Below are 24,776 nucleotides of genomic sequence, written 5' to 3'. Positions count from 1 at the left end.
CTTCCCCCGTCACTATGGCGACGATCGGGATGACGTCATCGGCGTCGTGACGTCAGAGGGAGTCCTGATCCACCCCTCAGCGCTGCCTGGCACTGACTGGCCAGGCTGCGCACGGGGTCTGGGGGGGGGGGCGGCACGGCGGGTAGCGGCGGCGATCGGTATATACACGCAGATAGCAAAGTGCTAGCTGCATGCAAAAAAAAAAAAAAAATTATGCAAATCGGGCCTGAGAAATCCTCTGCGGCGGCTTACCCCGAGCTCAGCTCGGGATTATCGCCCAGAGGGTTAACTTACCTGTTATCCGCATGCTTATCGCCTCTTCCAAGGGAGCGGTATTCTCCGTCCTGATACCCCTGCTCTAATCTTTATAAATTGACATGTAGTGAGATGTGTTGAGATAATCACCGCACAAGGCGGTAATTTATCGCTCTGCTCAGGAATGTCAGCTTTTTATGCGGTAACAGCTTTTATGAATGGACATTTTGCTAAATGCTCGGTAAAGTCAGCCTTTTTCAGCATTACCACATGCGGGAATACTTTATGAACGATAGACATTGTCTCAACAGCACAAACCGTGCCTTATGGGAGGAGGCATGTCTCATTTGTTCATTGCCACAAAGTTTAAGGCGGCAGTGTACAATTTCGTAGCCAGTTGATCATTTATAATTGCCACAGTAATCAATCCGAAATGATCTTTCGTGCACATTAACGGACTAATTACCGTTAGCTAAATTAGATCAGATTAATGGAATCAATCTGGTTTTTGTCTCAATCCCATCGATACAAATAGTTAGCGGTAATTTGGGCATTAATGGGCAAAACTGATCATTGCCAATCAATCACCGCAGTGATCAGAAACGATCAGTCGTCCGCAAAATTGAACCATTAATGGGCACCTTTACATAGAAGTGTGGGTCCAGATGAAGAGGGGGTCAGAGACAACTCTTTTTCATTCTACAATTTAAGAGGTATCTGAAGCCCAATTTAAAGTGTACCAGAGACGGAAGGAAAAAAGTTTTATACATACCTGGGGCTTCCTCCAGCCCCATGCGCACAGATCGCTCCCACACCGCCTTTCTCCTGCAGCTCCGGTACCGGATCCTGTAACTTCCTCCAGTCACGGTCAGTCTGCGCAAGAGAAGTGCGCCCTCTACGCAGCTCTCTGGCGGCCGCCAGAGGGAGACGTAAAGAGTGCACTTCTTCTTGCGCATACATGCGATCCGTGTGCATGGGGCGGAGGAAGCCCTAGGTAGGTAGGTTGGGTGTGTGTGTGTGTGTGTGTGTGTGTGTGTGTGTGTGTGTGTGTGTGTGTGTGTGTGTGTGTGTGTGTGTGTGTGTGTGTGTGTGTGTGTGTGTGTGTGTGTGTGTGTGTGTGTGTGTATTCCCGTCTTTGGTTTCATTTAAGGTAGAAAAAAAAAAAAAAAGGAGTTTAAAATAGTTCATTTTTTTATCCAATGTTAGATGGGTAAAACAGAAGTTTGCTTTCTTAACCACCTTAGCGGTATGGACGAGCTCAGCTCGTCCATTACCGCCAGAGGGTGCCGCTCAGGCCCTGCTGGGCCGATTTTGATCAAATAAAGAGCAGCACACGCAGCCGGCACTTTGCCAGCCGCGTGTGCTGCCCGATCGCCGCCGCTCTGCGGCGATCCGCCGCGAGCAGCGGTGAAAGAGGGCCCTCCAGCCGCCTGAGCCCTGCGCAGCCGGAACAAATAGTTCCGGCCAGCGCTAAGGGCTGGATCGGAGGCGGCAGACGTCAGGACGTCGGCTGACGTCCATGACGTCACTCCGCTCGTCGCTATGGCGACGATCTAAGCAAAACAAGGAAGGCCGCTCATTGCGGCCTTCCTTGTTTATTCTGGGCGCCGGAGGCGATCAGAAGAACGCCTCCGGAGCGCCATCTAGTGGGCTTTCATGCAGCCAACTTTCAGTTGGCTGCATGAAATAGTTTTTTTTTTATTTAAAAAAAACCCTCATGCAGCTGCCCTGGCGATCTTAATAGAACGCCAGGGTGGTTAAAACAGAAGGAATTTGCGATAATTGGAGTAAGTATATGATGTCTCCGACGATGCGTAACTGCTGAATATATTGGAGTGTGTAAGGGGCTACAAAGGACCAAAAAAATCCAAGTTCTGGTTCACCATAAGCTTGCTGGGCAGTCTTTAGCTCTAGATGGGTAAAAGAAAAACTAACAAATTGAATAGTGATCAAAGGTGCTATCTATTATCTTGCGGCTTAATGTCTGCAGAGAAATGTCAGCCACTATTTTGCTCTCTTCTCTCAGCGTTCTGTGTCAGTAGTGAAGGGGAGAAGGTTTCATTGACTTAAGTTCTGTGATTTATCTACCGTAATCCCAGTAATCACTGGGCAAATCAAAGCTCTGATGACCTTTAATTGCCCAATCACTGCTCAGCATGGATACCCAGCTTGTCATGCTTTAAGTGACACTATGACCCTGACAGTAAAAACACACACAGGAGTGTGCCGGCTTTTACTATGAGGGTTAGGCACTGATAGAGTGAGGGAATAGGGTTAGGTTTAGCAATCGTAAAATATAGGTAAAAATTATAGATATTCTACTATCGTATTACCCATTGCTCAATAGTAAAACATCCGCATGTCGGGAATTTTACAGATATTCTACCAGTGGCTTTCCCTGTCGCTTAACCCCTTCCCGACCCCCTAATGCCGACAGGTGTCAGGAAGATGGCAGTCCCAGGACTGCGTAACAGTAAAAGGTGTCAAGAGCGGTGGGCGGGGATTGCAGAGGATCGCGTGAGCATCCCCGCTTGAGTAATTGAACGGAGCTCCGTCATCAGTCTATCAGACTGTTAGATGGCGAAACCACTGTCTATTTACATTGTACATCTACTGCAGCGCTGTACTGTGGACAGCCGTGTCACTCGGCTGTCCCCTAGAGAGGCTCCGATCACAATCCCCTCTCATAGGCTGATGCCTCTGAGAGAGGATCGCCGTGATTGGCTGGCGGGGGGATGGAGGGGAATAACAAAAATAAATAAAAAAAACGTGAAATGTAAAAAATAAAAAAAAAATAAAAAAAAAACAAACAAAAAAAAAAAAAAAACATGCCAGCAGCGATCAGAGCCCACCAACAGAAAACTCTGTTAGTGGGCAGAAAAGGGGGACGGGGAATCACTTGAGTGCCAAGTAGTATGGCTCTGCAGCGAGCTATTAAAGCTGCAGAGCACTAATTTGTAAAAAATAGCCTGGTCACTATTTGCATTTCATTGACCTTCTCTATTTGACAGTGTAACTGGCTGCATGGAACAAGATTTTGAATCAGCTGAAACTACATTCAAACTACTCAGCAGCTCTAACAATGGGACTCAGCCACTGGCTTTTGGAGTTGGAAGGTGAAGTTTTGAAAAGTGATCCTCCATAGAACATTGTCTGTATACTAAAATAACAGGCATACTTACCACAGTGTTCTTCCATTATTAAATCTTTACTAGGGGCTGCCAGTTCTATGAGTACACACACACACACACACACACACACACACACACACACACACACACACACACACACACACACACACACACACAAACTTTGAAAAGGGGACTAGCCAGTTCTCTGAAGGCTGAGTACTTTCACTTTCTGCACACATGGTTATTGGAAGTTTTTGGTAGCAATCACAGAACTGCAACTCTGCCCACAGTAGCTCCAAAGCAGAGAATGTTTGGGATGCCTCTATCCTGCACTTCACAGATGATAATTGGGGAGAGGACAGGAGTGTGGGGAGAGTCAGGGTCACCCAATTATAATACAAGGGCACACTGCTGCGAGGAGAAATATACCATTAAGGCAAACGTCACTGTCTAAAGTAAGTAAAAATGACTATCTACTGATCAGCTAGTCATTTCTACACAAAGCTTACAACACAAGGTCAATTTTATTTGAAAAAACTTGGTCTAATGAAAGGTGTACTTTAAAGAGTAACTGTTAGGCAAAAAAAGCTCATTTAAATCTCTATTCTCCTGTGTTAAACAACAAGGCAATACTGAAGTTAAAAAGATATCTTACATTTTTGTTGGCTGAATAGCAATCCTCATAACAGGCCGCATAACAGAAGGCGCAGAGCATGCTGGGAGGGTTTTTTTCTCTCCACTGCACTCCCTGGTCCTCCCCTTCATTTCCCTATCCCGCCCTAAGGCTGCTTTCACAGTAGGACGTTACAGGCTCACGTTACATCAGCCTGTAACGCAGCCCAACTCACAGCAGTGAAAAATTAATGTGCTGTTCACAGTGCACACCTTGCATTAGAGTATACTGCAGGAGTCCGCTATTGTTCCTAGCCACATGGCTAATTAATATTTACTGCACTGTAGTGTTGTCCAGATCATGAACGATTCTGATCTTTTTATCCGGATCTTTTTCGTGAGTCGAATCATCCGAGATTCGGTTCACAGTGGATGTCTGGAAGAAACAGGAACTGCAGCTTCTGCGCACAAGCACAATCTTCCTGCTGCATCTCTCCCTTCCCCAAAAGTAACACTCAATGTGCCCTCATTCTCCTGCACCTCTCACTCTGCTGCAAATGATTCAAAGATTCGGAACTTTTCAATGATCCGACTCGAATCATCCGAACCATTTGAAAAGATCCGGACTTCCCAGTATAGAACTAAAACGGCTCACCTCTGCCCCCCCCCCCCCCCCCACACACACACACACACACACTGACAGCACGATAGCCCGCACCCCCCACCCCATCCCCCCTATGAGCGACAGACAATATGCCCCGTTAGACCATAGACTGGTGGAAGTGTCTGAGGGCTGGGACTTGGGAGGGCTAAAGAATCATCAATAAGGAAGCAGGGTAAGGGAGGATATTACATCACAATTGGCTTTAGACAAGACAGTCAAAGATGGAACCTGCCATGAACAGTCAGGAGCATCAATCTCTGCAAATACTATATACAAATTCTGTGAAATCCAAACATGAACAGTGAAATGCATATGTAATGTAAGTAAAGCCAATATTTAGCTACTGATATGTGTTGTTTTTTCTCTGAGACCTTATACCTAACAGCTCTTCTTTAAGACTAGTGTTATAGTTACCTGGAAGTCCTTTATATTCCAAATGATTACTTTTTTATCAGATCCGCCCGAAACCAACTCCGTTTCAGCACCTTAAAAACAAACAGGCTTCATTAAAATGACGGTACAAAACATGAAAATATAAGGACAGCGACCAATGCAGTCGTAATGACCCATCACGTATAATGGACATTATTGGACCATCAATTATCACTCACCACTAATGTCAAATCAGATTTGGCAAAACATTCACCAATCTTGTACAGAAAGCTCAAAGCAACAACCTCAATTCACAAAATGTATCAAGTTATGTATGTGGGGTGTAGCCAATTGTTGCTGTTCAACCTCTCTTCTTAGATCTTTAATGCTTTCAGGGCCACATGGCTCTTGGCTCTTAAAAGGACCACTATTGTGAAAAACTGAAATTTAAAATACATGTTAACACGTACAAATCAATAGTAATTTCTTCCAGAGTAAAATGAGCCATAAATTACTTTTCTTCTATGTTGCTGTCACTTACAGTAGGTAGTAGAAATCTGACAGAACCAACAGGCTTTGGACCAGCTTATCTCCTCATGGGGGATTCTTAGCAACTCCTTGAAAAGGTTTTATACAATATGCTAGCCAGCCTCCCTGCTCCTTGCTCACTTTTTTGGCAGTTGGATGAAGCAACTGCCATTCACTAAGTGCTTTTGAAAATAAAGAAAACCCTGCGTACACTCCATGAGGAGATGAGCTGGTCCAAACCTGTCAGTGCTGTGAGATTTCTACTACCTACTGTAAGTCACAGCAACATGAGACGTAATTTATAGCACATTTTACTCTGGGAGAAATGTACTTCTCATTTATATATGATTACAAATACTTTAAATTTTACAATTTTAAAGAACCTGAACTGAAAACAAAAAGTCAAAATAACCATAAGCAGGTCATACTTACCTCCTGTGTAGTCTACTCTTTCTCCTCTTCTGCATCCTGTTTGTCCACTGTGATCAATGGAATTCTCCGTCCTCCATTTTAACAATGGCCATTACCCCATAACAGCTTCCAGGTAAGCACACTGTTAAACTGAAATATCGCCCACTTGAGCCATAGGGAAACATGGACATTACCTTGCACATACAGTTGTAACTGACAGCAGGTGATGCATAACTGACAGCAACTGGTATATTTCAGTTCTGACAAAATATTGTCAGAACTGGAAGGGATCACTGTAAAAAGAAAATGGTGAGCTTCTGAGAGGAACTGATGGCGAGGTTAGTATGTAATATTAATTTGCAGCTACGTCATGTGTTTATTTTAAATACTTTTACTCGCTTCAGGTTCTCGTTAAGGCCGGTGGTCTTTTAAGCACCAGAGACTTTTTTCCCCGATATATTTATTTAGAGCTATGATCACTGCGATTTGGCTTATAGTGAACACAGGGGCATTACCCAATGAAATGGGCTCCTGACAGATGCCTGGAGCTTAGCTGTCAGACAGTTGAGCAAGCGATGCGACGAGATCGGCCATCATGGCAGGAATGTGCGACATGAACAAGTGAAATCTAAGTCCTGGCAGAGACTCCAACCAGGACATAGAGTCCACCTACATCAGTCATGAAATGGTTACAGTGAACACTGTTTTGGGTTGATGTTTACGAGGGCAGTAAGATGACACTTCATGCATGCACAACCTCAGATGTGTGTGACCAGATTTAAGCTTAGTACGCAGTGCTTATGATAAGAATAGTTACTTACTGCCATCACGTTTTTGTATCCAATGCACACAGTTCACTCTTCCAGTATGTCCATTCAGAGTAGTTATTATTCTCTTTTCCTAAAAGAAAAGAAAAAAAACATATCCTGTAACAAAAATAGTTGGATAATACAGAAGTATTACTCACATTTTGAAATCAAGCACATAACTGCCACAGGGCCTGATGTACTAAGGCACATCTACCCCAGAGATCACAAGTAATCCTACAAAACTGTTCTGGATGTATTAAAAGACAATGGTTTACCACATTTATATAAGACCACGGGACGTAAGCAAATTAATGGCTGACTGAAAGCCATCAGATGCAAAGAGGCTTCAACAAAGGAAAGGACCAAAGACAAATCAATGCATAAGAACATACAGAAAGTTCCACTTTTGCTGAGTTCAGTTATATACATTTCTAGATTACTGGCTACTGATATTTCAGCTTACTCACATTGCAAGTGGTCTTGGAACTGCAAAATACGTGTGTCACAGTCTGTCACTATTCACTTGATTAATCCAGGTGTGCAAAGTGTAATAGTGTAACAAGGGCTTCTGCTCTGTGCAGATAATTACACATGCAATATTTCTTAACAGTCTGTACTCAAAAAAGATCACTGCTAGCAGGGTTGGAAAGAAGTGCAACTTGGGATCACACTACATTTTGGAAATTCGTAGATAGCTTCAAGTTGAAAGGCAATCGTGTTGTAAGGCCTGGCAACCTATCCACCCACGAATCAGCCTCAATGTCCCAATCTACCTCCGCCGTCTTCGCCTTGTGTGGCGCGTCCCCGCTTGAACGGGAGGTGAGAGACAACACCTACCCGACTTCGGTTACACCCAGGCCTTTAGGGCGCAAGATATTGAGGCTGAATGCAGGGTGGGTATAGATAGATCACCAACACCAAACAAGAAACAAAAGCAGAGTCCAATAACAGTCCGGGGTCAAACACAGGTATCCGAGAATCGCAGTACAGAAGGAGCAGGCAAGAGAGTAGTCGAGAGTTTCCGGGGTCAGTTCAGGCAGCGAGCAAGGAAGGTCCAAAATCAGGCAGAGGTCAAAAAGCCAAGTAATCCAACAAAGAATAGTTTTCCAACCAGGATACACGCACCCAGCAGCTAGACTAGCTAACGCTATCACGGGCAATGACAGGAAGCACTCAGCAGACTTATATACTACATGCAACCAATCAGTGGCCGGCCACATGCATACAGCAGCCAATCACACGCAGGCATAAATCAGCTGACAGTGAGATCAGCTGAAACAGATGACCACAACAGGTCAGCTGACCCACCCAATGCTGATCAGCAAAGCTTTCTGAGAGTATTAACCATAGCACAGTGGTCAAGCTCACCACCTCTGATGTGGGAGACCAGGGTTCAATCCTAGGCACGGTCAAACTATAATTTTATATTATTAAAATAAACCCCTGCTAAGTGTTAGCTGACTCTACCTCAATCGTCGCCTCAGACCATACTGCGGCCGAGAGGAGCGGATCCTTACAGTACCCCTCCCCTGAGGAGTGGTCTCCGAACACTCCAACCTTGGTTTATCTGGAAATTTCAAATGAAATTGATGGATTAATTCTTTAGCATGTACCTGACGTGCTGGGACCCAACATCTTTCTTCTGGGCCATAGCCCTTCCAGTCAACAAGGTATTGTAAAGAATTACGTACTTTACGAGAATCCAGAATTTTTTCAATTTCATATTCTGGTTCTCCATCAACAATGACCGGAGGTGGTGGAGAGTCAGATATCATGGTATTAACTGCCGGTTTCAGCAGAGAAACATGAAATGAATTGACTCCCCGCATGGATTGAGGCAATGAAATCCTGTAGGTGACGTTATTTATTTTTTCTTTTACAGGGTAAGGACCTATATATCTGGGACCCAGTTTGGAAGAAGGCTGCCGTAAAGAAAGGTTACGGGTGGAGACCCAGACTAAATCACCAGGTGAAAAGGAAAATTCCTGAGAACGATGTTTATCAGCAATTTTTTTCTGCTGTTTGACTGCCACCTCTAAATTTCTTTTAACCTGGTCCCATAACGAAACCATATGTGACAGCCAATCCTCCAACACTGGAAACCCAGAAGACGTACCTGATAGGGAAGCAAACTTAGGATTTAAACCTGTGACAATCTGAAATGGGGACATTTTAGTAGAGGTACTGGCAAGGTTGTTAAAAGCAAATTCTGCATACGGTAGAACTTCAAACCATTGGTCCTGACAATCAGATACAAAACACCGGAGATATTGCTCCAAAGACTGGTTTGTTCTCTCAGTTTGTCCATTAGTCTCAGGATGAAATCCAGAGGAAAATGACAATGATATACCAATAGGAGAACAAAATGCTCGCCAAAACTGCGAGACGAATTGTACTCCTCTGTCAGAGACAATGTTTTCAGGGATACCATGCAGACGGAAAACATGGACAATAAACAATTCTGCCAATTCTTTTGCAGAGGGTAACTTACTCAAGGGAACAAAGTGAGCCATTTTACTAAATCTGTCAACCACTACCCATATAACAGTATTCCCCTGAGAGCAAGGTAAATCTACAATAAAATCCATCGACACATGAGTCCAAGGCCTATCAGGGATGGGAAGTGGTTGCAGATTACCTCTGGGTGCAAGATGAGAAGTCTTATTTCGAGCACAGACTGGACATGCCTTAACAAAGGCCTTACAATCCACCCTGAGCGATGGCCACCAGACATGACGAGACAATAAATCTACAGTCTTTTTTTCACCAGGATGACCCGCTAATTTGGAATCATGAAATTGCTGTAGAACCTGTAACCGAAGAGTTAATGGAACAAATAACAGACCTGGTGGTTTCTCGGCAGGTGCATCATTCTGACAGGAAGACAGTAACACTGAAAGATCAGGTGATAACTGAGAGGTGGACAGCGCATTGATAATACAATGTTTGGGAACAATGGATTCTGAACTTACAGGTTGATTAGTTTCAGGTTCAAAACAACGTGATAATGCATCTGCCTTAATGTTTTTGGACCCAGGCTTATAAGTAATTGTAAAGTTGAAACGGGCAAAGAACAATGCCCACCGGGCCTGTCTAGGATTGAGTCTCTTGGCACTTTCAATATATTCTAGGTTCTTGTGGTCAGTAAACACAGTGACTGGATGCAAAGCTCCCTCCAACCAATGTCTCCACTCCTCGAATGCCATCTTAACTGCCAACAGCTCTCTATTCCCTATGTCGTAATTTCTTTCAGCAGAAGAAAACTTGCGAGAGAAGAAGGCACAAGGGTGGAGACGTTCTGGAGAACCTGAGTATTGTGAAAGAACTGCTCCTACGCCAATTTCGGAAGCATCAACTTCAATGATAAAAGGTTTAAGGATATCTGGATGAGCCAGTACAGGGGCAGTACAAAAAGCCTTTTTCAATACCTCAAAGGCATGACAGGCCTGAGGGGGCCAATGAGTGGGATCAGCTTCTTTTTTAGTCAGGTCAGTCAAAGGAGCGACCAAAGTGGAAAAACCCTTAATAAACTTGCGATAAAAATTCGCAAAACCCAGGAAACGCTAGAGAGCCTTGAGCCCGGAAGGCTGGGGCCAATCTAGGACTGCGGACAATTTAACGGGGTCCATGGCGAGACCAGAATCTGAAATAATATACCCCAGGAACGAGATTTGATTGGTCTCAAAAACACACTTTTCCAATTTGGCGTAAAGAGAGTTCTCTCTCAATTTCTGCAATACAGTCTTGACATGAAATCTATGTTCAGAAAGTGACGCAGAATAGATCAAAATATCATCTAAGTAAATGACCATAAACCGCCCCAAGAATTCTCTAAAGATGTCATTTACAAAGTCTTGGAAGACAGCTGGAGCATTACAAAGGCCAAATGGCATCACCAAATATTCATAATGCCCATCCTTTGTATTGAAAGCTGTCTTCCACTCGTCACCTTGACGAATTCTGATCAAATTGTTCGCTCCTCTTAAATCAAGTTTGGTAAAGATCCGAGCTCCTGTGACCTGGGCAAACAAATCGTCAATGAGAGGTAATGGGTATTTATTCTTAACAGTAATCTTATTCAGACCTCTATAATCAATGCAGGGCCGCAATCCGCCATCCTTCTTCTCCACGAAGAAAAACCCCGCTCCTGCGGGAGAAGTGGATGGACGAATGAAACCCTTACTGAGATTTTCCTTGATATACTCCCTCATAGCCCGATCTTCAGGACCAGAGAGATTGTAAAGACGTCCTCGAGGAGGCATAGTACCAGGAAGAAGATCAATAGGGCAATCGTAAGATCTATGGGGTGGGAGCTTGTCAGCAGCCTGAGGAGAAAATACGTCAACAAATTCTCTGTAACAAATAGGTAATGTATCAAAAGCTATCTCAACCCCATGCAAAGGAACAAGTTTCAAACAAGGTTTATGGCAAAAGGAGGACCAGCTAGTAAGTTGCCCAGAAGTCCAATCGATCTGCGGATTGTGCTTCTGCAACCATGGCAACCCCAACACCATAGAACAGGTAGGCATTTTCAGTATATAAAATGACTGAGACTCAATATGCAATGCACCAACTTTAAACGAGATTTCTGGAGTGATTGCTATCGGACAATTCTCCTGTAGAGGAGAACCATCTATAGCAGTCACACAGATCCTGTCCTGTAATTCCAAGGCAGGAATGCCCAATTTCGTGGCCAGTGAACAATCAATGAAATTACCTGCAGCACCACAATCAAGAAATGCTTCACATGAATGACACTTGTCACCCCAAAAAATGCTTACAGGTAATAAAATGCGTTTTAATTCAAGAGGAAGTACCTGCTCGCCTAGGTGAGTTTCCTCGGACCCACCTAGGCGCTGGAGTTTTCCGGCCTCTTTTTTACAGGACAATCCTTGGCCATATGTCCCTTGCCTGCGCAATAGAGACACAGACCCTCAGAACGTCTCCTTAATTTCTCAGTAGGAGTCAGTTTAGAGAAACCAAGTTGCATCGGTTCTTCAGGGGGCAAAGTGACTTGAGGGACAGAAGTGACGGTAGGAAAGAAAGTTCTCCCCTGGCGTCTCTGCCGGACTCTCCGGTCCACCCGAATGGCAAGGGTAATAGCATCTTCAAGCGTTTCAGGAACTGGATGACTGACCAATATGTCTTTTACAGTCTCCGACAGACCAAGCAGGAACTGATCAAGTAAGGCAGGATCATTCCAGTTGGTAGAGACTGACCACCTGCGGAATTCTGCAGCGTATTCCTCAGCAGGTCTGCGGCCTTGTCTCAAATCTCTTAACTTCTGAACGGCTGTAGTGGAGAGATCAGGATCTGAGTATAATACTGCCATGGCCTTAAAAAATTAATCAACAGAAGAAAGGGCCACATGTCCATGTGGAAGGCCAAAGGCCCAAGATTGGGGATCCCCTTGGAGCAGTGAAATGATAAGAGCCACATGTTGAGTTTCGGAACCAGAAGCAATTGGTCTGACACGAAAATACATTTGACAAGAGTTCATAAAGTTACTAAACTGACTCCTGGTACCTGAAAATTTCTCTGGAAGTGGTAGCTTTGGTTCCGCAGACGTCCCCGAGACCGAAACGGGAAGAGACCCTGCGTTGTCCACAGGTTGAGCCGGCAGATTAGCTTGCTGGTTTTGTAGAGTATTAACCCGTTCTGTAAGCTGGTTAACGGCTCCAGTAAGTAGCAATATCTGGCGTTGGAGCTCCTCCATGATAATAATTGTAGGGGCCCGTGATAATGTAAGGCCTGGCAACCTATCCACCCACGAATCAGCCTCAATGTCCCAATCTACCTCCGCCGTCTTCACCTTGTGTGGCGCGTCCCCGCTTGAACGGGAGGTGAGAGACAACACCTACCCGACTTCGGTTACACCCAGGCCTTTAGGGCGCAAGATATTGAGGCTGAATGCAGGGTGGGTATAGATAGATCACCAACACCAAACAAGAAACAAAAGCAGAGTCCAATAACAGTCCAGGGTCAAACACAGGTATCCGAGAATCGCAGTACAGAAGGAGCAGGCAAGAGAGTAGTCGAGAGTTTCCGGGGTCAGTTCAGGCAGCGAGCAAGGAAGGTCCAAAATCAGGCAGAGGTCAAAAAGAATAGTTTTCCAACCAGGATACACGCACCCAGCAGCTAGACTAGCTAACGCTATCACGGGCAATGACAGGAAGCACTCAGCAGACTTATATACTACATGCAACCAATCAGTGGCCGGCCACATGCATACAGCAGCCAATCACACGCAGGCATAAATCAGCTGACAGTGAGATCAGCTGAAACAGATGACCACAACAGGTCAGCTGACCCACCCAATGCTGATCAGCAAAGCTTTCTGAGAGTATTAACCATAGCACAGTGGTCAAGCTCATCACCTCTGATGTGGGAGACCAGGGTTCAATCCTAGGCACGGTCACAAACTATAATTTTATATTATTAAAATAAACCCCTGCTAAGTGTTAGCTGACTCTACCTCAATCGTCGCCTCAGACCATACTGCGGCCGAGAGGAGCGGATCCTTACACGTGTTTGTATTATTAAAATTACAAAAATACATACAACTACTATGGGTTTTTTTGAATGAAACTGGAATCTTGCAATCTTTATTTTTGTTGAACCCCAGTCCAGGTACAGTTCTTTGTCAACACATTTAAGAAAACATTATTTTCAATGAATTATGCCTAAAACTCTTTTGTAAGACATACCAGTATTGTAGTTTTTTTCCAAAATAATAATGGATACTATATGCCTCACCTGTTCATAGACTCCCATGAACTGACAGCTGCCTGATCACACCCCACCAATCTGACCCACTTCCCTTTCATCACATGGACAAACATGTTGTATGCTCTGTCAGCTAAAGCCATGTATCCCTGACAGCTTATCATGGCTTCACAATCACTGGGAGTGGGTGGAAAAGGGCAAGTACGCAGCTGGAGAATGCTGAGGAGGATATAGGGAACTTTAAGAATTCTTGCAGCAGTATTTCACTATTTTATTTTGCAACACTGCCAAATTTGTTTCTGCATAATTCTAATAAAATTAATCTTTATTAGAATCAGAATTATTTCCAAATACAACACGGGTTGAACCTGGAATTGGTTTTGGCACATACAGGGTCGGTGATGGAACATTATAGGCTAACAATTGCAGCGGGTTACAAAACAAAGCATACACACAGCATTTCGAAGTAAGGAGGGGGGTCAGTGGGACCAGAGGGGTAGTCCGAGTGCTGATGAGCAGTGCCATTTATGGCACAAATCAGATACTGAACAGCAAAACAGGTGCATTGCAGAGGTGGAGAGGACAGAGTTCATCGAGGACCAGAGACAAGTTCATGATTGGTTTGGATGTGTAGGAGAACCATGCTCAGCTGGGGTTAGGGCAAAGGGCCAGACCAGGGGTGGAGGACACTAGCAAGGCTAGCAGTAAAGCAGCAAGGGCCTGGCAACTCTGGTCAAATGAGAGGGATTGGGGCAGCAATTATTCCTGGCCTGTTTGAGAGCCTTGAGCTTGTGGTGTTCAGCTGGTTGCCGCTTGGCAGGCCTACGTGGTGCAGCTACTCAATGGCTTGAGTGTGGAGCACATGTGAGCCAGTGTGGTGGGGAGGGGTTTGGCCGTGCTCCTCTGGCAACAATGGCATTAAAGGAGTGGAGCAGTGGCATGGCTCTCCTGGGCTGCGGATTGAGGAGGCCCAGCACCCCCTGGCACCAGTGGCAATTTCAGGTAACCTGGCTGGCGGATGCAGGGAAAATGGAGGAGGCATGCTGCAGCAGTATCCTGGGTCGGTGGTCCTCAATCTACCAAAGTCCCTTTAGAAGTGGAGGCGTGCATTGAACCACCGCCCGACCACATGGGTGACAACCGGAGCTCAACTAATCTAAGCAGGTGGAATCCATCCAGGAGAGTGGTAAGTGAAATCTAGGGAGAAAGGGGAGAAAAAGGGAGAAGGGCCTGAGCTGTGTGCCCTGACGTCCTTCTACAGTCCCATCTTTAACTGTGTCTAAACTAGACCAATAACATACAACATGATATATAAGCAGGTTTCACATATACCGGTATTTATATAAAACTAGGTTTTATTAAATGTAATTGTGCCTAAACTAGACCCATCACATATGCAATATATTTAATGTGAAAACTAAGGAAACGGACTGGAGCGCTCACCTTCCATCAAATGAATAGTTTATTCTCAACTGCGACAGCCAACACTTAATAATGCAGACAACTATGATACTGCGTATCGTGATAACAGTCCAATGTGTGTAACGTGGTGTATGACACCTCTTACATGTCCATAGGTGCAGGCTCAGCGATACTGGAGGTGGGTGCAGGCACTAGATGGTGGGGCGACGGCCATTTCGCGTCAAACCGACGCTTGGTCACGCGTACCAATAGTGGTACGCGTGACCAAGCGTCGGTTTGACGCGAAAGAAAAAAAACAAAGTGTTCCAACTTCTAAGACATATAAAAAGCAAAGTCTATGACTTGCTTCCAGGATGATGACACCACAAGTGAAAGTGAGAGTCCAGGTGTTTTTTGTGTGTTTCTATATGGCCTTATGATGCCCATACATGGTACAACTTTTTCATTTTTTGGGGATTAGATTATTTGGTTTGATTATTCCGTTAGTTTGGATATTAACATTTTTCCAACATGTCCAATCACATTTTTATCAAAAAAACAGCATAATCGTTCATTTGTCTTGATCGAATAAAAATATTTTTCACTTTTCTTCAATTCAATTGTTTTGGTCAAATAAACGACAAAAGCAAACGTTTCTATTGTACCGTGTATGGGTACCATTAGTCAGACATCTGTCCTACCAGGAGAAAGACATGGAGAAAATATCTATGCCAAGGCTGAGCTTTACCTTTACTTACTGCAAAGTAACTTTCATTTATGGACATCATAATGTTACTTTAGTTATAAAGTTTTGCTGATCTGTCAGTAATTAATAGTTTATTGCTGACCACTCACCTAATCTTGGGGTTAGGACTATCTGCAGTGCTATACGCCTAAGCTAGTTCCAATTGAATGATTTTATTCTTTGATAGTGGATCAAAGATCCCACTGCAAGTGTGTCATACCTAGATCTTTTACCTGTGTCTTGTTTCTATGGAGACCAAACTTGCTGGAAACTGCTGTCTCTTTATGAATCTCAAAGCTTAATTTTCAGCAAATAATCATACAGAAGATGCTTCCTAATAGGAAAGATTGTGTCTTGCGCACGACATACTTCCGTACAGAAAAACGAATGTGTGCAAAAGCCGGACATAGAGCATGCCATACTGCACACAAATGTAGTTCAATTCTATCATCTATGCAGTGTGTGTGCCTGCCAATCTGTTCAAGGTATACGCAATCTGATGGATTTTACACTACGTGGCAAAGCAAGAGACAACTGTGACTGAATAGTGCAAGGACAGATGCATGGTGAGCAGGAGCTGTGACAGAAGGGAGACAGACTGCGTGGCAATGCAAAGAGAGGTGATGTAATGAGAACAGGGGCATAAAGGGAGGGTATATTCAGGAGAAAGAGTACTGTAGGGTGTGCACAATGGCAGAAAGGGAGTGGATGGAAGGGGCACTTTCCTTGTGCATTCGCCAGTAAACTGGCCCCACAGTCATTATGAATACAAGTCATTAAAGTGGACCCAAATTAAAAATACAAGATTTCAGAAATGAAATCTATTTTCTAAATTATAATAATAATTAGCAGCCTTTTTCAGCTGCATGATGACAAATATAAAATATTTTACATTTATTGGAGAAACCCCTCCCTTCCTTTAAAATTGCCGGGACAGAATCCGGCAAAATGTGGAGTAGATGGTGTCCAGCAAAGGAGGAATTGCTAATGGCTGCCACCTGTATAACCCTAGTTATGCCAAGAGAAGGGTGAAAAGCAGGCACTGAAATGCTCATAGGCTTGAAGAAGTGTTTATTTATCTTTGTATGTGTCAGAGTGGTGCAACTAAATATTTTGAATTAAAAAAATGTTTGGTTTGGGTCCGCTTTAAGTCAACTTTCACCCAGTCTCTTTTGCCAAATAGGCTCATTTGTTTTAAGATTGAAAGAGTGCATACATTTGGGCACAGGGTGAAGCTAAAATATGGATAATTTTTTACACACAAACAAGCTTGGGAAGAAAAAATTAAATCAACTAGGGTTGTTATATTCTAAAATGAATCATTTATTCGTAAATCCATAATAAAAGATTTAAAATGTAGCCAAGGCACAAACACATAACAGGAGATGCACTGATTCAATGTCTATCATTCCAACCACCTGGGCCCAGGTTAACAACTATCAATGACTCGTCAGTCATATGAAAAAGGCCATGGATAACCAGAAAAAATGCATATGCATATAGGACTGTACACTTTAGAGGAATAAGTGGATTGCTCAATACCCTGCTGGGGACGTCTATAGGTTATTCAAGAGTGTGTGTGTGCATACATATACTTATGTGATATTTTTTCTACCGTACAGTCCTATATGCATATGCATTTTTTCTGGTTATCCATGGCCTTTTTCATATGACTGACGAGTCATTGATAGTTGTTAACCTGAGCCCAGGTGGTTGGAATGATAGACATTGAATCAGTGCATCTCCTGTTATGTGTTTGTGCCTTGGCTACATTTTAAATCTTTTATTATGGATTTAGGAATAAATGATTCATTTTAGAATATAACAACCCTAGTTGATTTAATTTTTTCTTCCCAAGCTTGTTTGTGTGTAAAACTTTGATACAAGGTCTTACACCTGGGAAGTATATAAAAACCAAAAATATTTAGGACCTTTTTTTGTTAAAGTGTTTAAAATATGGATCACCGTGCTGTGGCCATTTTCCCAGTGGTGTTAATTACTATTCTCCCTCCAAAATGCCATACAGTGGGGGCACGGTGCAATTCGGCTTCCAGCTACTGCTGGTGGCCAAATAGCACTGTTTTTATTGTAATTTGGGCTCCTCCTCCTATTGCTGGCACCCAAATTACTGAGTGCAGCTATAGCCGTAATACATATTGTGGCCTATGGCAGTGCTCAAATGTCCTCAGCCACACGGCTCCCTTTTTATTATGAAAAGTTTACTATAGTGCAATACAAAATTTGTCACTATATCACATACTACATTATTACTAGGTGTACAAGCTCAATTTGCTCCACAGGTGATTTTGTGCTCCATAGCAACCGGACTTACCATGAAAAGGTCACAGGATCCACAAGGCAAAGGGTATGCTGACACAGCACATTTGGTATAAACCTATCGTAATGGCCTAAACACGCTACAGTGTTGCAGTTTACAGAAACACACTGTACTTGTAATGCAGCACTGATCCTATTCAATTATATTGAGTGGGGCAGCACTGTGTAGCACACGCATGCAAGCAGTGTGTTGTCAATATGCACTGGTGCACAGCACAGAGCTGTGCCTGTCAGATGGTGCTGTCTATGCAAGGTTAGATGCCCTTCCATATCGCACACTGATACGTGTAGCTAAAATCAGCTGAGCAATGCGTAACTGTGCTCAAGCCATTACACATGACAATTCAAAATTATATCAAAAACTGGAGAAAAGAGCCAAAATCCATTTAAAAAAAGTACCTGAACTGACATTTAACAAGACACAACAACCATGTGAATGTGGCGCTTAGGACTGGCTTACGATCCAGTTTTTGTTTTTCTCACTGTGGGCATCCTTCCACAGAGTGTACGACGCATTGCGATAGTATCACATTGCAACAATGCCAAAAAGTCACATTGCGCGTTAGACATGTGGTGCAACCATACATTACGATGAAAGTATGCTTCACTGCCTCTGCAGAAAGGCAGGTTGTCTGGCAAATGCACAGCATGCTGTGTGTTAGTTTGACGAGAGCAGCCGCACCACAGACAATTTGAACATACCATGTGAGTCACAAACCTAACCGGAAATACTAAACGTTTTATTGCACATAAACAGTTTAGAAAGAAATCCATTTACAATAACAAAGATTTACCAGATGTCTGTTCCAAATCAATAAAAACACTGAATTTAGGCGATATTACCTGCAACCAACCCATATAATTTACACATGACAGCTGCTAATGGAGATGCAGCTATGTCTAGCACGTGTCTGGCCAAAGATAAGGTTTACCAGATGCCAGAGGCATGCCCATGCATCCACTCCCACAGCCTTGCTGATAAGTATTATAGCGTCGGAGGGACACCTTAATAGTAAGCTTCCGGGAGGGCTTAATTCAAGCTAAGTGATCTGGATCCATAGTTCAATGAACCACTAAAGCTACGTACAGACATGCGATAACGATCGTTCGTAAGCAACGACGAACGATCAATTAAGGAGAGAAATGAAAAGGTCGTTAGTAAAGAGGTGTTGAAAGTGGGAAACGATCAGATCGTTTCCGAACGAACGATGCGGAAGTGACGAAGGTATGATACAGCGCATCTAGTATGCTAAACGTTATTCAGATCAATGAACCCGGAACGAACGTCATTGTTAATGGCCAGTAGGAAAGAGGAAGTTGCGTATATATATATATATATATATATATATATATATATATATATATATATATATATATATATATATATATATATATATATATATATATATATATATATATATATATATATATATATATATATATATATATATATATATACACACACACACAGGGAGAGAGAGATATAGATAGATATATCTCTATCTATGTCAACATATATCTATATATCTCTATACATCTATCTACATCTATATATATATATATATATATATATATATATATATATATATATATCTATATACATCTCTCTGTCTCTCTCTCTCTGTCTGCGCATGTACGGTACTTAACGAACGATCGTTTTTGTAACGATCAGCATACACACGTACTTTTGCTAACGATCGTCGTTACAAAAAATCCGCCAGGACGGATTTCCAGTTTGCAACGACTTCAGTCGCTGATCGTTACCCTTAACGATCGTTAGCGGTTATTTTGTAACGATCGTCGTTATAAACGATCGTTAGTCGTTCGTTACCAACGACTTTAGTCGCATGTCTGTATGCCCCTTTAGAAACAAAAAGTTCCTCACCACCAAGAACTGATTGTTGGTATAGGGAAGGTGAGCAGAATCCTCTGCAGTCAGACCTTCTGCAGCCTGTACGATCCTGCTCTCTTAGGGCCAGTGCACACCAAAACCCGATAGCGTATCCGCGAACGCTAGCAGTTTTTGAAGTGGTTTTTCAGAGGCATGTTCGGAGCGATTTTCTAAACATGCCTAGCCTTTTCTGGAGCGTTTTGGTGTAGCATTTTTTATATGTTGTTACAGTAAAGCTGTAACTGCACAGCTTCTGTAACAAAAACACTTGGAAAAAAATCTCTCTGATCTAGCGCTTTTCAGAGCGATTTTCCACTTTCCTATACTTTACATTGAGACAGAAACGCCTCAGAAATCCACAAAAATGCTGCAGGACCCGAGTTTGCGTTTGGGGAAAATCGAACCGCTCTGGTGTGCACCATCCCTTTGCAATACATTAGCCAAGCAGTTTTCAACCCACAAGCGTTTTTTAAAATGCTCAGAACCGCTCTTGGTGTCCACTGGCCCAAACTCAGTGATACAGTGGTTTGCAAAAATATTCAGCCCCCTTGAAGTTTTCCACATTTTGTCATATTACTGCCACAAACATGAATCAATTTTATTGGAATTCCACGTGAAAGACCAATACAAAGTGGTGTACATGTGAGAAGTGGAACCAAAATCCTACATGATTCCAAACATAAAAAAAAACTACAAAGTGGGGTGTGCGTAATTATTCAGCCCTGAGTCAATACTTTGTAGAACCACATTTTGCTGCAATTACAGCTGCCAGTCTTTTAGGGTATGTCTCTACCAGCTTTGCACATCTTGACACAGAAATCCTTGCCCATTCTTCTTTGCAAAACCGCTCCAGCTCAGTCAGATTAGATGGACAGCGTTTGTGAACAGCGGTTTTCAGGTCTTGCCACAGATTCTCAATTGGATTTAGATCTGGACTTTGACTGGGCCATTCTAACACATGGATATGTTTTGTTTTAAACCATTCCATAGTTGCCCAAGCTTTATGTTTAGGGTCGTTGTCCTGCTGGAAGGTGAACCTCCACCCCAGTCTCAAGTCTTTTGCAGTCTCCAAGAGGTTTTCTTCCAAGATTGCCCTGTATTTGGCTCCATCCATCTTCCCATCAACTCTGACCAGCTTCCCTGTCCCTGCTGAAGAGAAGCACCACCAGAGCATGATGCTGCCACCACATTTGACAGTGGGGATGCTGTGTTCAGAGTGATGTGCAGTGTTAGTTTTCCACCACACATAGTATTTGCATTTTGGCCAAAAAGTTAAATTTTGATCTCATTTGACCAGAGCACCTTCTTCCACATGTTTGCTGTGTCCCCCCATGGCTTGTAGCAAACTGCAAATAGGACTTCTTATGCTTTTCTGTTAACAATGGCTTTCTTCTTGCCACTCTTCCATAAAGGCCAACTTTGTGCAGTGCACGACTAAGGCTGGTTTCACAGTGGGACGTTAAAGTCCCACGTTACAGCAGCCAGTAACGCAGCCTAACTCATAGCACTGTAAAATCAATCGTGCTGTTCACAGTGCCCGCGTTACATAGTAACGCAGCACGTTTAAACAAAGTACTGCATGCTGTACGTTATACTGGGCTAAGCAGCGTTAGACTGCTTGCACATGCTCAGTAATGTTCGAGGAGGAGGCATCCCCTCCTCCTCCACAGCCAGCCACATGGCTAATTAATTTTCACTGCACTGCAGAGACTCGTGGTAGGACTGTAGTGTTGTCCGGATCATGAACGAATCGTTCATTTGATCCGGATCTTTTTTGTGAGTCGGATCATCACAATGAAAGATTCGGTTCACAGCGGATGTCTGACTGGAAGAAACAGGAACATACAGAATGTACAGTGCAGGGAATGTCCTGTCCTGCTAGTCATTTCACCCAGTCTGCTTCCCTAGTAAAATTATTCAAATGATTTGGTTCAAAGATCCAGATCTTTTCAATGGTCCGATTCAAATGATCCAAACCTTAAAATGATCCGGACTTCCTATCACTAACCTGGAGCGGCTGCTTTGAGAGCTGCATAACGCAGCTCAATCTGACGTCCAACTTCAACACCACCATACGTTGCGTTAGGGGCATGTTATGTGACCATAACGTCCCCTAAAATGCAACGTCTTGGTGTGTAAGTAGCCTCATAGTTGTCCTATGGACAGATTCCCCCACCTGAGCGGAGATCTCTTCAGCTCGTCCAGAGTCACCATGGGCCTCTTGACTGCATTTCTGATCAGCGCTCTCCTTGTTCGGCCTGTGAGTTTAGGTGGACGGCCTTGTCTTGGTAGGTTTACAGTTGTGCCATACTCCTTCCATTTCTGAATGAAGCTTGAACAGTGCTCCGTGGGATGTTTAAGGCTTTGGAAATCTTTTTGTAGCCTAAGCCTGCTTTAAATTTCTCAATAACTTTATCCCTGACCTGTCTGATGTGTTCTTTAGACTTCATGGTGTTGTTGCTCCCAATATTCTCTTCGACAACCTCTGAGGCCGTCACAGAACAGCTGTAGTTGTACTGACATTAGATTACACATAGGTGCACTCTATTTAGTCAATTGCACTCATCAGGCAATGTCTATGGGCAACTGACTGCACTCAGACCAAAGGGGGCTGAATAATTACGCAATTCCAATAAAATTGATTCATGTTTGTGGCAGTAATGACAAAATGTGGAAAACTTCAAGGGGGCCGAATACTTTTGCAAACCTCTGTAGTTGAGTTGCTGAATTGCCGGCCAGCATATATGTAACAGCTTCCGCTTTGTGGTAGCATGTGTTCTCAGCCTCCCGCTGTCCAGATGGAACCATCCAAGCTACAGCATAATGAGGGTGACGTGGCTGTGCTAGAACGTGGCTGGCGCAAGCTCTGAATGCCTGCGCATTTCAGGTTTGGGCACCTAGGGAATGCTTGCAAGCTTTGGCCAGCGGCAGCTCTGACGCAGTTGTGGTATGCAATTCTTACGAGAATCACGGGCAAGGATTCAGCGGCGGCTGTGATGCAAGATTCTTTTGAGAGTCAGTGACCAAAGGTGGTTGGAGAGGGCTCTGCAGTGGTTGTGGGGTACAATTCTTTTGAGAATCACGGGTTTACTGGTAATAACAGAAAATGCAGTGTGTTACTAGAAGAGCACACCTTGACATGCACAATGTTAGTTAATGAAGCTGCATATTAGTCAGTTAACTCTTTGCTTGCATTACATGTCACTAGAAATGTTTTTAGCAAGGCCCCAGTGTGAGCCTAGCCATAGGGTCCTTTCGCAAAGCAAAGCTACCAAAAACTCACACCCAGGCCCAGATATACATACCGGTAATTGGAGCCAACAGGCACAGATGTCCTGGCACCCTAGACTTCGCCCTCCATGAACCCACAAAACCGCATCACAACTGTGCTGGCTGTCCAAGCTGTGACTTCTCCCTTATTTCCCTTGCCTGTCATAGGTAGCTACAGGTGTCCCTTAGGCCCCATTTACACTTAATCAGTTTCTCTCAGTTATAACTGAAAGGACAACGGCTTTTCAAAGTAATACCCATGTTATCCTATGGTACCTTTCACACTTGACGCGTTTTAAATGAAATCTTTTAACAATGCATTGCTATGGAGAAGGAAAAAAAATGTGTACCAACTGATTAAGTGTAAACAGGGCCTTAGCATTAGGTAGCCAGAGGTACCCTCAATATTAACTAGTTAGAAGTGCCCCCGATTGAATGGAGATCTCATCAGTGGAATGCCGAGAGCTAGGTGAGTTACGCTCATTTACGCTCTGCTCAGGACTCTGCATAGGAAAGGAAGGGAGTGAGACAACTTTCCATCATCATGCACCTGTAGGCACATGCCTACAGTGCCTTATAGTAAATCCGTCAGTGGACACACCGCAGGTTAGACGTGGTGCGACCATACAGTGAAGCATACAATACAATGAAAGTATACTTCACCACCACTGTAAACATAATTTGCCTTATTCTGTCGGAGCCCACCGCAATGCATAGGAATGGCATTGCAATATTGTCCGCTGCGACGAAACAAAGTAGGCACAGTGTAAAAAGACTATCTTTATCACATTATACTTTTCCTTATTATACCCATAGAAAGCTTTCTCCATCAATGTTTGCCTCATTCTCTATGAAGAATTATGCAAAACATCACTACTACTATAAAACACAGAAAAGCAGAGCAATAATAAAGGACATTGGGCCACACAACGTGCTAGATATTCTAAAACAAGAAGTTGCATATTTATTTAACAGTAATAGAAAAAGCAGGAGAGATCCTGCATACAGTTTGTTCTCGCATTCCTCTGTCAGAGCAGAAGCAGACTGGCTGTTACCTGAGGACTGTACAATGCTATGGAGTGACAGGTCCCGCATGCCAGGACATCCCCCCGGCTCCAGCTCACGGATCGCGGACACCGGTTCACCGACAGAGCAGCATGGGCTAAATGCACCGTGGAAGCAGCCATGCTGGTTAGGTTACAGCTTCCTGTACACAGAGCTGTCTGATGACACCGTGGTCATGTGACTGAGTGACATCGGCGTACCACGTGGCTATAGCACACCGCAGTCCGCACAGCTGGTTGCTGACTGGCTCAGCCGCGGGTCGCTTTTTCTAAGCGTTGCTTATAATGCAGCCAGCAAAAACACAGGGGTCTTATTAGCAACTTGTTCTCCTGAAAAATAACACCGATTTTCAGTTCTATATTTCCGAAAGTAGCAGATCACCACTTGTATGCACTTATGAACAATTGCCACTAGTTCTGTTATGCAATGGCACTCTAGTGATGATTACCAGCCAGAGCCGGGACAAGGTCCTCCAGCACCCAAGGCTGAGACACCAAAGTGCGCCCCTCCATCCCTGCCACCCCAGGCATCAAACACTGATTGCTATTAGACTAAGAGG

At 43.7% G+C, this 24,776-nt stretch overlaps 1 protein-coding gene across 3 annotated transcripts in view; it reads right to left on the bottom strand.

Annotated features, from left to right (window-relative positions):
* Positions 1-24,379, bottom strand: part of ELP2 (elongator acetyltransferase complex subunit 2) — a 158,857-nt gene extending 134,478 nt beyond the window's left edge. For all 3 annotated transcript variants that reach the window (XM_068236709.1, XM_068236710.1, XM_068236711.1), the window contains exons 1-3: positions 24,208-24,379; positions 6,795-6,873; positions 5,077-5,147 (exon numbers count right to left, since the gene is read on the bottom strand). In XM_068236709.1, the coding sequence (XP_068092810.1) occupies positions 5,077-5,147; positions 6,795-6,873; positions 24,208-24,339 (282 nt within the window). In that variant the 5' untranslated portion in view covers positions 24,340-24,379. The remainder of the gene's footprint in view (positions 1-5,076; positions 5,148-6,794; positions 6,874-24,207) is intronic.
* Between the last annotated feature and the right edge of the window lie 397 nt (positions 24,380-24,776).

Source organism: Hyperolius riggenbachi, chromosome 5 (assembly GCF_040937935.1).
Source record: "Hyperolius riggenbachi isolate aHypRig1 chromosome 5, aHypRig1.pri, whole genome shotgun sequence".
Taxonomy (NCBI): domain Eukaryota; kingdom Metazoa; phylum Chordata; class Amphibia; order Anura; family Hyperoliidae; genus Hyperolius; species Hyperolius riggenbachi.
This window is presented reverse-complemented; position numbering and strand designations above follow the sequence as displayed.